At 38.3% G+C, this 13,680-nt stretch overlaps 1 protein-coding gene across 1 annotated transcript in view; it reads left to right on the plus strand.

Moving 5' to 3' along the window:
* Positions 1–13,680, plus strand: part of cpne7 (copine VII) — a 34,566-nt gene that overhangs the window by 2,724 nt on the left and 18,162 nt on the right. The window contains 4 exon segments of the mRNA XM_038702228.1: positions 3,805–3,937; positions 3,940–3,986; positions 4,310–4,384; positions 10,186–10,260. Of these exon segments, the coding sequence (XP_038558156.1) occupies positions 3,805–3,937; positions 3,940–3,986; positions 4,310–4,384; positions 10,186–10,260 (330 nt within the window).

Raw genomic sequence — 13,680 nt, forward strand, 5'->3', positions numbered from 1 at the left:
TGTAATGTTTGGGCTGTATGAATGTCGAGATACTATTTTTGCCAGTGATGATAAAAACACTCGACAGACGGCACACAGTTATGGATTTTTCTTGGTTGTAAGGAGGTCGTTACAAGAGATGACTGACCTGGGTTCAGTGAAGCATATCAGAGTTGCTATTTTTAGCTCCACTAACTGAAGCAAATTGATATGATGATGTCAGAAGATCTATCTATCTATCTATCTATCTATCTATCTATCTATCTATCTATCTATCTATCTATCTATCTATCTATCTATCTATCTATCTATCTATCTATCTATCTATCTGTCTATTTTTCTATCTATCTATCTGACAGTCATGACAGTGTACACAAGTTGTCCAATCCTCCGCTGTCAAATCCCTCAGTACTGGGAGGCACCATTGCTTGTGCAAAATGTTTACTTACGTCAACAACTGAGTAAGAGGCTGAGCCCACTCACATCAGAGCCACTCTCTTTCTGTTTTCTGAGCTCATACTGTATGGCCCCACACACTCGCAGCTGCTATTTGTTGAACTGCATTTATTTCACCACCTGATCTCTTCCAAGGACAAATGCAGAAGCAGGGTGGAGATGACTTGACATTTTCTCCTACTGCAGACGTCTCTTCTTTTTCTGTAAAGTATACGATAATGAGTTAATTCAAGCTTTGATCTTTCTGTTGACATCAAACCTAAGCTACAGGGGCTTGTTATGATCAAACTACAGTACACAGGTAATGCTCAACCTACCTGGCAGAACTGATTAGAGAAAGCTTTCATTTTCCATGTCAGTGGTCTCTGTAGAGTTCTGGCCCCTAACCAACAACAAACAGGCGTCACAGACTTTGGCACAACCTATCCTCCGTAGCTCTGATTAGCTTTCATCAACAAACAGACTTATCAGACACTTCCCAAATCTGTCCATCCAGATGGCACAAAGAGAGGAGGAGAAGGCAAGAAAAGACAATAAATACAAGTGGGGATGAATGAGGCTAATAAAGCCAAGTCCTCTCTGGAAGTTCTTTTTTTTCTTTGTGATGTTTGCCAGAGTGAAAAGGAAACAGTAGAGCAATCTCCACTACTAGCTATCTATTGCATTTGTTATCATATTATTATTATTGTTTGCATTTTACAAACCTGAGAAAGTTAGGCAGATGTTCACTAGTGAACCAGTCACGTCATTTTTATCGCAGTAATTAACATTTACTAACCAACAAATTGAATTGCAAAAGATCTCACCCGAGAGAGACGAAAATGTCTTTGAGTATCTTTAATCAATTCCAGTTACCCTAAATTTTAACGTTCCTTGGATTGATGATGAATCAACACATTGAACCCAGTTTTTATGTAGAAGGGTGCTGAATGTACAAAAGCAAAAACCAAAAGGTCAGGAACAGGTCAGACACTTAAATTGTTTATTTATGCACGGATGTTTCGGGCAGATGTCTATCCTCAGCGTGCAAACTGGCAACTGTTTGATATAAGGATAAAAAAGAATGGAAGCACAATAAACAAGGCCTATCTTTACAATGCAATTACAGACGGGTTACATATAAGGGAAACCCCCAAATAAATGAAAGTAGAAGATAGAAGAAAGTAGAAGACCTAAACAGGTCGGAGGAGGATTCCTGGCATTCTTTTGGTCCACTTGTCACCTTAGATGGAAGAGTCACTACAAATCAATACTTTCTGAGTCATCACTTGTATTCTATGATGAAACATGTCTATCCTGGTGGGAGTGGTCTCTTTCAGGAGGATAATGCCCCCGCTCAAAGGGAGCAAGGGGTCACTGAATGGTTTGATGAGCGTGAAAATGATATAAATCAGGTTTTTATAGCCTTTACAATCGTCAGATCTCAACCCAACTGAAGACAGACAGGAGATTTTAAACCAGTGTGTTAGACAGCGCTCTACATTATTCGAAAAATGCTGTTCATCCCACCAGTAAAGTTCAGACATGTAGAATCTATGCCAAGAAGCATTGAAGCAGTTCTTGTGGCTTTAGGTGAAATTACTCTGGTACACAGGTATGCTCAAAATGAGCTAGGGGGAGAGGGGGAGATGCAATAATCAATTCAAAATGGGGATAATGGGAGACATTTTGAGACAGTCTCTCCTAGAAGTACTGCTGCACTTGTTTTAAGATGTGAAAAGTGACAGAAATAGCAGATAAAGAATGAAAAAAGTCAGCGTTAGATTTTCTCACCAAGTGTGTGTGAAGGAGGGGGTGGGGGGCTGCTCGACTATCTGACAAGAAGTTTGGCGGGATCATAGCAAGAGACGAGAGAGCAATATCACCAATTTCTGAAGTCATCATGACACAAAGGCTGGATCTGCTCCGATGACAATGAAGAAATTACTTTAGACACTGTGCATATGTTTAGTAAGTATATATTATAAGTGACCACTAAAATAATTTTTTTCAGATTTAAACCTTCAATAGGTTTAACGTCAATAGATCAGCTCTAGCTCATGCTTTTTGGTGGATCAGTTCATTTCTGTGGCATATCATTTTCATAGATTGAGATATAAAACATGCATTAAACATAAACATAACTACCGTATATCAATGTTGCAGTCAAGACCACCCAAACCAAGACCAAGTCCTAACAAAGACCAGAGTGTACCGAGACTCAAGACATTTAGGGTTCGCGACCAAGTCAAGTCCAAGACCAAGGGAGGATGAGAGCGAGTCAAGACTAGGAACATGGCCCCAAACTACATGACACACAATAAAATGTCCAACATGATTATAGGCGCTTCTGAAATTTATCCTTCATATTTGATCTGCAACTGTGTATTCAAACTCAGAATTAGCTCTCTTAAAGTAATGGGCCATGTGTTTTTGGCCATGCAGATATGTAATATGTATATGTTTCATAGAAGTGAAAGTGCATTACTTGGTCCTAACTGTCTGCTGTAACATCTCTATGCTAGCTCTCTCCATCAAATGAGGGAGCTGTACTACGGTGTGTAGTGTTAATGTCGGGAGCTGAATGCAGCTGACATTAGCAATGTGGCCTGTCTCGACATTGTTTATCACAAGCAAAAATTTTACTTAGGAACAAGTTCTCACCACATGCCCTGTCCCCTTTGGTGTCCCACAAAGTAACACTGCATTAGCTACCTAGCTAGGTCCCAAATAGCTTGCAAGCAACTGAAACTAGTGACCTGAAACATAGAGTACGGTAACACAGGAAGCTAACTTAATGGATAGCTAATATTTGCTAAATAAGGTTTAACATCCAATAAAATGAAGGATGTAAACAAATAAATCAGACAACACACAAGCAATTTAGTGATATCCCCACAGTTGTGGATCTGACTGGTCTTGAAATAAAATCCTAATTCCTGTATGTTTGAGATCGTGACAAGACAAAGGAGAAATGTGGTCGGTTTCCGAGATTAATTTAATAACAAAAAAACTCGAGATTTATCATGATTTGTCCTTGCGACCAACTGGGCAGGACACACATGTTCATGGAGCTGTGTGAGAGCTATGTCATGAGGCCTCAGAGAGCTCAGGTTTCAATTACCTTCCTTTCCAGTATTCTCTCATATCATCCTCTTGACAGCAACGTAATAACATTTCCTTTCCATATATGCTGGTGCTCCTCAAAATAAGCAGGAAGACAAATATGTTGTAAGTTCTTGTATTTTCCAATCCATTTTTGCTGTAAAATCATATAGGATACAAACTGTAAAAGTGCATTGTCAAAGAAATATTAATAGTACAATGTTTGAATATATTAGATGAAAGTAAATGAAGGTTCAAAATCTAATTCAGTGTGTTCCCTCTCAGCTGGACAGGACAGAGGTGATCAAGAGCAACTTGCACCCGGTCTTTGCCAAGGTTTTCTCATGGGACTACTACTTTGAGGAGGTTCAGAAGCTGCGATTTGAAGTCTATGACATCCATGGCACTCACAGCATTGGGACCGCGATGATGACTTCCTGGGTGGGGTGGAGTGCACTCTTGGCCAGGTGGGCGGATGCTACTATCTTACTAACCCATTTTGACTTGTATTAGTTATATTCTCCAAAATACACTGATGTATGGTAGGCTAAATTAAAGTTCTGTCAGTTTTGTGCCCAAAAACTGCGATTTTCCTGCCATAAAACACCTAAAGTATCTCCCTTTGTCTGTAATGTTGCTAATAAATATAGCTGATGTGCTGTATATTTGTTACCTAGAGTGGCAGAATAAGCAATGGATATTTACTGGTGTTGATGACTCAAATCTCTGTACACTGCTCTTTACTACTAAGAGCTCAAGGCCAACAATGTGGTTATCTTTCTCTTTGCAGATTGTGGCCCAAAAGAAGATGGTGAAGCCTTTGTTGCTGAAGTACGGAAAATATGCCGGCAAATCCACCATCACGGTAGGTTTCTAACATGATGCTTATGACCTCACAGGGGAATGAAATTGTCTGGGTTGCTGGACATCAATAAAGTGGAAGTTAGCAGAAAAAGGCCAGTTAGAGGTGAGTGAAATAATGGATGGCGAATTGATGGGTAGTAGCAGTAAGATTTCTTTCTTTTTTTTCAGTCCCACTTCTGTTCAGTCTCAGACATCATGACAGACTTGGTTCTGTTTATGTTATACTGTATATACTGTATCTGGATATATTTTATGGATTGTTGCTGCTTTACATTGCTGGGTTTTTTAGTGGTAATACTAAAGTATGCATCCTGTCTGAGAACTTTCTAGTGTCCATTTTTGGTTGCATGGGGCACCATTCTTGCTTAGCATGCCAGTACGCAGGGAAGCAAGCAAATCCAGAAGAAATGATGCGTGGATAAGAAATCGCATGTGTCAGATGTCATCTTACAGTTAACAAGCCAAGTGGTGGTAGCTAGATCGTGCAGTGTTACACTCTTTTCTGTGGAGTAATGGCTTTAACTTGTTTGGGAATACACAAGAGAGGCAGACTAGATGCTCTAACGCCTACTGTTGTCTGTTCAACCATTTAAGTGCAGTATGTGAACTTCAATATACAACATTTTATTACACGTGCCACAATATTCAACAGTATTGGATTGTCTTATGCAGTACAGATGTTCCTGATTTTGTGCCCATCCCGTCTATATTTGTTGTCAGTGAAAGTATACACTTCAGGAAGCTTTTCTGTCATCTATTCTCCTCAATCTCTGCACACAGCAGGGACCTGGCCTGAGATTAGATCACTGTGATGTGAGGGAAAAGTTAAAGACAAGCTATCCATTTTAAATTTTCAGCCATTTCATCCCTTTCCAGTGTTAGACTTTATTTAAACCAGAGCCAACAGCAAAGACCTTTTGAAGGGCTTCAGGATAACTGAAATCACACAAGGGGATTTTTGACCATTTCAACTGTGCAGATATAGAGAATTCAGTGCACCATGTAGCTGGTGCCCACACATGCTGACACCAAAATATGTCTTTGTTAATTTTTATTGCATATGTAATATTATATTATTTTCTTCTGTTTTGCTGACCATAGAAAGTACACATATACAGTATACACTATATATTTAATATGTGCATGAAGGTTTTTTAAATTTAAACTACAAGAGTTAGGAAGCACACACACACACAAACACATATTTTACACATATATTTCTACTTCTCAAGACTCCTAGTAACATGATGCATTTCCTAAGCCCTTACCATAACCTTAACCTGGGCCTTTTCTAGGGACCAGGGGCGTTTTTAGGATCTTGAAACATTAGGGGCTTAGCCCAGCCCATAAAACTTCATATTTTCACATAATAATTGACCTCTATCCCACCCCAAAGTTAAGTATGCAAAGCAGTAAAGCAACAGTAAACATCCTCTACTTATACAGCACAACAAAACTCACAACAACACTATGAACTTTCTCATTTTGATGTTGCTAAATTGTAATGTCGTGTGTCTAATTATAATGATATAACAATAAAACTGTGACAGTATGAACCAGGGAGTCTGGGGGTACTCCCCCAGAAAATTGTGAGTGTTAAACACTTAATTTCCTGCATTCTGGTGGTTCTGCTGGTTTTTCTGCACCAATTTCTGCCTTTTCTGCATTAATTTATTGTAGAAATTATTTATGTAAAGGGACACACAAAATTCAGGTTTTGCTGAATTGTGGTGAATATTTAAGAACATTTTGATATTTTATGACCTTGTAACTGATTATTTATTTCCATCTTAAATGTGCAATTGTACTACTGCCTGCCTCGGCCAGGACACTCTTGGAAAAAGACTTTTTCTGGTTTAATAAAGGTTTAATAAAACAATTTAAAATCTAAAACTGTAACAGAATATAATGCAGAGCAGCTCTCAGGCATTCTGGGTTGCTTTCAGATATGTTTCTCCTGTGGATCAACTTTTAATATCATCACTGCTGAATCAACACACATGCAGGCATGACTGATTGAGGTAACCTCTTTAAATGTGCATGTGGCACCTTTTTACGTTATCAATAATAAATTAAATCATTTTAATTCAGTTATAAACTCCTGGACTTTAACTTTTCCAGTGTTTCAGCAGGTTTTCTGCTCATGTTCAAAGTTCTGCACATTCAGAATCTCACTGGGTTCTCTGACATTTCCAGAATAAAGGATATTTTGAGAGGTCAAACAGGATAAATCATCATAAACTTTGCAATCAATCACCCAACGCACCGTGTGGAAAGGATCCATACCACGGATTCTGCAACCCGTTGCACCACTACTATCCATGGTAGTGTGGGAATTTAATTCTTGCATGTTTTGTTGTGCAGGATCACAGCCCCTATGTGTCCACATGAGGTCAAGATAGGCTATCAGAGTAAAAATGGACTGTCTATTGCATTAGACTAGGCAACTTGATGAGTTTATTTTTTAGTCCATTAAAATATTCCTGCAAATGCAGTGAAGAAGCTGATTATGTGTAATTTATCTATTTCTACAATTGTATTTCTACAACTATTTTCCTTTTAAATTTTTAATCTCCATGAAGATGTTTATAAGATCACTTTAAAATATCACTTTTGCTGCCCAGCGAACTTTTGTTGCCTGTGCCTTTTATTATGGAGATGTAGCAAACCAAACTGCTTGCTTTGCAGCAGCACATGCTGCCAATACAATCTGATTATTCCTGAAGCATCTAAATAATCTTCACAATGCAAAGAATTATTGTGGCAGTAACACCAGAGCAGCTCCTTGCTGAAGCAGAGGAAACTGTGCGTCATGTGTAAAACCCAACAGAACTATTTTATCCACCATATACTCTCTCTCTCTCTGTGTATCTCAAAAATAAATAACAGCTGGTAGCTGCTGAGTGAAAGATTAGTTTCACCGGCGACATTCTGTTTATGGACTCACCGTCGGACATTGCTATGAAACAGATAGTAACCACTGTGTATTAAAGAAAAGAAACAGGCTTATGTCCAAAGCGATGCTCTGATCAACAACAGGACACTTTTAATATATCTTAATCAATGCAGTGATTGTCTGACATAGATCTTACAGTGTGTAGTCTTCATTTGCTCTGCAGAGACTAAAAGCTTTTAATGCGCCGTTAATGGAAAGTGAAAGTATTTCACTTGCCGGCTTGTTAAAGAGCGAAGCAGGCTGCTTTCCAACAGGGTCACCAGTGCCATGGTGTGCGCTCACTAGATTTCAGTTGTATTAGTAGAACATAAAGCCTTAAACTGAGAAGATATTTGACTGATTTTCTAAATGTTTGCATCTGCCCAGCTCTATGACTGTGACAAGCGCCCGACTAGCGCTTCACTGCGTAACTGCGCGCACAGCCTGGATGACAGCTCATTTCGGTTAATGAAGCAAAATGCAGATTACAGAATTATAGACTGGTTAAGTTATAAAAGGTATGAATGGAAAATGTAGCGAAATTAAGAGTAGGCCTACATTAGATGTACCACCCCTGCTGCAGACATCATCACTGCTGCCTTCAGCTAGAAGTAATAGCAGCACAAAAGAAAAGTCTGTAATATTGAGGCACTTTGCTGCTCCGGCCTCGAGCAACTTCTTTTTTTCTCCCTCAACATTTCTATAGGCTACATTTTGTCTGGGACTGATGTGGAGTGTATGAGTGATTGACTGGTCACTTAGTAAACCGCCTCCTATATCCGCAATGTGAAATAAAACTTTACATCAGGAAAGGGGGGGGACAAAACATAGATTTTGAAATGAACAATGCCTCCCATGCCTATCAGGTGATTAACCTCACCACAAATCCACACAAGTTAATTTCAGCGCCTCTGATAAAGTACAGCTCACAGCCACTTCAGGTGGAGCAGAGAGGACAGACAGAGCTACAGCCGGATCATCTTATTCTTGCTAATTTGTTGGGTAATAAATAATAACAATAATCTCTCTCTCTCGCTCGCTCCCACTCACGTAACCTTAGTTGAGTGAGTAAAGTAATGTTTTTGGCCTTTTGTTGTTTGTTTTTAAAAAATTCTTCTGAGATCCGGGGCTTTTCAAAAAACATCTGGGGCTATAGCCCCGGATGCCCAGGGCTAGCAACGCCGCTGCTAGGGACAGTGGAGATCTGGGGGTTAGCCCTGGAATCTCAGCATTATTTTGGGGCCACGCATCAATCAATAAATATTACAATATAAATAAGTGGTATATGGCTTATCAATTATCTTTATTAACACAAAACTAATTAAAACATTGCTATAATTTAAACAATGTATGAGAAACTCGTCCTAGCCAGTAATCTGACTGAAGTGCTGTTTTATTTCACTTCAGTGAAAATGTGGCGTGTCAATAAAGTCAATAAGAAACATCAGCATATATTTTAGCTGATTGGAAAAGGTACACGTCAGAATAAGTAAACTTAGAAAATAACAAAGTGCTTCATCCAGGTTTTAACAAATATTTCAGCCACCCTGAGTTTGAAAAATCATCTAAAGATCTAATGAATGATCTAATGAATGAACTTTTTTTATGAGTTGCCACTGTATGAACAAACTGGGTAACATTATCTATTAAGGCACACCTGTGGGGCTGTGTCATCTGTAACTCATTGTTGTTTGGGATCTGAGGGGGGAGGGAGCTAGTCAGGCAAAAGAGAACTGTGGCCGGCAGAGAATTCAACACTTTAGCATCATCATTAACAGGGACAAGGTGGTGTCTGTAACCTCATTTGCAGGATTTGTCCTGGATTTACTTTTTATAATCAGTCTGCATGTTCATGTAGATACACATGCACATTCATTAAAAAATGCACTGATAGGTGTAATACTAGGTAAAGTTTACAATTTGACCAGGATAGAAATGCAAAGACCACACACAGACACACACACCCCTCCGGTCCACATCTTTTATAAAGATTTTTCCCTGCAGTGTACCTGTCAGGATGAGCTGTCTGATAAAAAGTTTCCTACTTTGCCAATCATCACTGTCAAGCCTTGTCAAGGTCTGGCCGTGCGTTTGCTATCGCTGCAGTTCTGACAGTTTGATGTAAAGTTAGTTAGTTAGTAGTTAGTAAATAGAGGAATGGAGGGAGAGCAAACTTCTGTGTTCTGCGAGTGGGTCAGACAGCTTCTTAAAAATGACAATCCTGAACTTTTTCTTTTTAAGTAACACAAAAGTATAAACAAAAGCAAAAAAAGGCAGCCATTCAGAGAGCCAGCAGTTACCAAACTGTTGCTCTGTACTGGAACATGCACAAAAAGTTAATTGTTCAAGTTGAGACAATAAACTATAACAGTGGGGGCCCATTAGTTTGCAGCTAATGGAACACTCTGCTCTCTAGTTTTAATGGTCAGCAATCCTGTGTTAATTAACAGCAGTTCCCAAAGTGAAGTGGCATTACTTATAAGTAAAAGCCACTTAGGTAACTGCTTACCACAGTGCAACAGTTACAAAAGTTACTTTTTGCAATGAAAATGAAAAATTGTGTATAAATACTACCATAAAACTGACTGTGTATTTTTTTGTGTGTTCAGCTAGGTCTTGGATAAAAGCTTACAGTTTTAGTGTGAGCCATTATAATGCTTTACCCATTGGCAAGTTTTAAAATAAAAAACTCACTTATGCAGATATACTGCAAGTAAAGCAGTTTGTTTTAAACGCTGGTACATAATATCCACCTTAATTTTCTAGAGGCTTAATCTGCAAGTGCAATTTGCAGAAAAAAAAATTCTAGTGTGGAGTTTCAATTTCATAGGTACAAAATATTACTGACAAATCTTATTTCCTTTCAGGTGCACGCTGAGGAAATTTCTGGCAACAACGGGTACGTGGAGCTCTCCTTCTGTGCCAAGAAGCTTGATGATAAGGTGAGTGGAGCACACGGTTTTGATGAAAATACCAACAAGGTTCATGTTTTTTATTAGATATGGCTTAGTAGAACTAAACAGGGATAGTAGTAGTAGTAATATAAAAATCAGAATATTAGTGCAACCTCAAAGTGCATCACTGGCCTTGAAGTTATGCACATATATGAGATTATATTCATTTCATCATAAATCAGTACATAACTTCATGTTATAGGGAGAGAAAAAAGTGCACCTCTTTGTAGTGACACAATGTTCTAACATGTAAAGGTACAATAATCATACTAGGGTTCCACTTTAAGGCTGGATATTACTGACCTTAGCTGCTCCTGCTCTCACATCTCACCATGTCAAACTTTGCTGAAGGCATAATTCAATCAAAAAGGCAGCGGGAGCTTGCATCCAATTACAACTCTGGTGGTCTGAAGTCGCACCATGTTCTTAGGCGCCAGCTCATACTCATAGGTTGACCTTGATTCCCAGTGCTATTTGGGAGAAAAATTCTAATTTTCTATAGCATGTAAATTTATTTTTGAAATTGTAGAGTGCAATTAACAGCTACTCTGAAATTGAATCTGACTCTTACACAAGGGCAATGATAAAAATAAAGAAGTCTTGATTTAAAGTGCATCTTCCTCTGATATTGCTTCATATTTACAGTGAAAGTATTTTTGCCGAAATCCTGGAGAATCCACCTGCTGGGTTTGTTTAAACTGACGTGATTGCCACTGAGATTTCTGCACACTCAAATAGTTACATTTTGGATGTTACAGCTGTGGGCGTACAACTGCGGAGCAATAGTGTGTAATCATGTGCCACTGAGACTTAGAAATGTTCAGGTTTTTTCTGAACAAACATTACAGCCGCTTATTTGGCACAAGGTTTTCTTCAAATTTTGGTTCTTGATGCCAAATATCTAAAAACACTGATGCAGAAAATGATTGACACTGACTTTGTTTACGTGCACGGACAATTTGATTCTGGTGGAATAATAGCCCATCTTTAGGTGGATAATTGCAAACACGCCTTGTTATGTTTTGCATCATCTGTACAAACATTTTCACGTCCACAAACATGGGTGTGAGCAGTGTGTGCTGTCCCTTATGCAGGGTTAGAATTTACATTTATTGTATGAGTAGCAAGCTGCTACTCTGTCAGATTGGGATGGGATAGAACAAGTCCAGAAAGTTACTGTTAAAGCAGCAATAATTAAACACTGACATATGTTTACCATGAAAAATAAATTGTTATGGACAACATGCTAGCAACATTATTGGGCAGTAATAGATTACTAATTAATTCTTAATGAATTACTAGTACTTTTTTCCATGTAGAGGCCTTCGAAGAAGAAGCCACCGTTGGATCTAGTCTGAGTAACGAAAGCAGTGGCATATTTAGTAAGGTTACACTTTTCAAGTAACTTACCCAAAACTGGTTAGGAAACAGCATCCTATTTACACATCCAGCAGACACACAGAAGGCCATTCATTCTGAGTCGTGTTACTAACCACCTGATGAATGTAAACTCGTTTTAGCAAAGTTTTGGTCTCCACCAACTCTTACGTGTTTTTGTTTGTTTTTGGTCCTTTTTAGCTGTTGAATGCTCCACTATGTTCACCTAACTAGTTACTAACTTTGTCTGTTTGATGTTTGGTGAACCACAACAATAACGTTTGGCCTTAAAACCAAAACCATTAGTGAACAGATGCTAAAAACACTACATTCTTGATTTATTGATTCATTGTTAATATGAAAATTTAATAGTGCAGCTATAACGTTTTAATTAAAGTAAACTAATATATTGTATATAATGCAAATGGTAGCTGTCAACCAGTTAGACAAAGCATCTTTTGAGCTCTATCATATCACAAACCTGTTTTGTATTATTATGATTTTAAAGTTCCCATGAAAATGTGATCTTATCGGCCACCAGGTGTATTGTGAACTCATATAAATTTTCTTAACAATGCAAATTAGCTGAGACAGACCACTTGGGTGTAGCAATTTATTTAATATAGACAACAGATGACAAATGAAGCAGGAAACTGTTTCTAATTAGCTGCTTGTCAGCTGTATCACCTCTCAACCTGCTGTAAATATTGAAGGATCACAATATTCTGTAGACATTCATGAACAGGAGAATTAATGACGAGATACCATAGATTGTGATAATTGGTAATGATTAAAATTATTCTCATTGTTAGCCTGGGATTAAATTTTGACAAGCGTGTCGGATCAGTCCGTGCTACTGATGTTACTGGCTAGCGGTTGCCATGACAACAAAGAGAAGATGTTACAGCTCTTTTTGTCCCTGTCCCTCAGGAGATGTATCTGGCTAATGTGGCGGGAAATGCAGAATTAACAACTCATCGGTATACACAAAACCCTCTAACCCACCCACAACTGCCAAAGTCACACACACACACACGCGCATGCACAGAATAATCATTTGTTTTCCTCCCTGAAGAATCAGTTGTCCTTATAGTCAGTGTTGCTCTGCTCTCAGACGCCTGTACTTGAGACTCAGAGGATGAATTAAGACAGCCGCAAATCTGAAACATCTGACATGTTTTCTATTTAGCAAGGTATTTATCAACACTGATGATGTAAATGGACACTACTGTGTTAATTTGAATGCATGACTTTGACAACAACCCATTCTAGGCTATTTTGGATGCATTTTGCATATGAGAAGTAATTGACTGCAAAAGAAAATTCTCTGCTGGTGAGCTTCGAACATTGGCTGAAGAAACAAATAAAGTTTAAAAGTTAAAATTTCAGAACTGCAAAGAAGGCAATATGAGAGAAAATAGCAAGTTTTTGGCTGAAGAAAAAGGTCAGTGATTGAGGGAAAACTAGCGTATGGCCTGAGTTGGAAGCTTTTAAAAAGTTACACACACCATCTTTTTTCACCACACTGATGATATCTCCTCCAAAAATGCCACCATGCCGCACTATAAATTTTGTACCTGCTTCTCCCTGACCTTTAATCACAGACACAATGATCTCTGCAATCAGCAATGATAAATCTGTGTCAGCAGCCATTTGAATCAACCATTTCGGTTTCCTTAATACAAACCATCTGAACAAAGATGACCCAAGATAAATACTGAAGTAACTCCAACACTGAATTTTTTGTGGTCATGCTTCTGTAATATGTGAAGTTCACATATCACAGCCTCAATGGTAAATATTGATAAAATGATCTGACTTATTAGCTTCAAGAAAATTAAATCAAACCCTCAGTTAAATATGATGTTGTGTGAATGGCATTTGTTCTCATTTGTACCTTGTTTAATTGATCTCGATTTCAATGCAATGTTAGCAGAAGAAATACTTAATTAAACAGACTTTCTAAATGCTCTCATTGCTCAGTTCTTATAGCATACCAACATTAAGAGTCAGTGGGTCACTAGTTCTGAT

This window comes from Micropterus salmoides, unplaced genomic scaffold (assembly GCF_014851395.1).
Source record: "Micropterus salmoides isolate LMB-PRFRI ecotype aquatic unplaced genomic scaffold, ASM1485139v1 Ms_hic_scaffold_6, whole genome shotgun sequence".
Classification (NCBI taxonomy): Eukaryota; Metazoa; Chordata; class Actinopteri; order Centrarchiformes; family Centrarchidae; genus Micropterus; species Micropterus salmoides.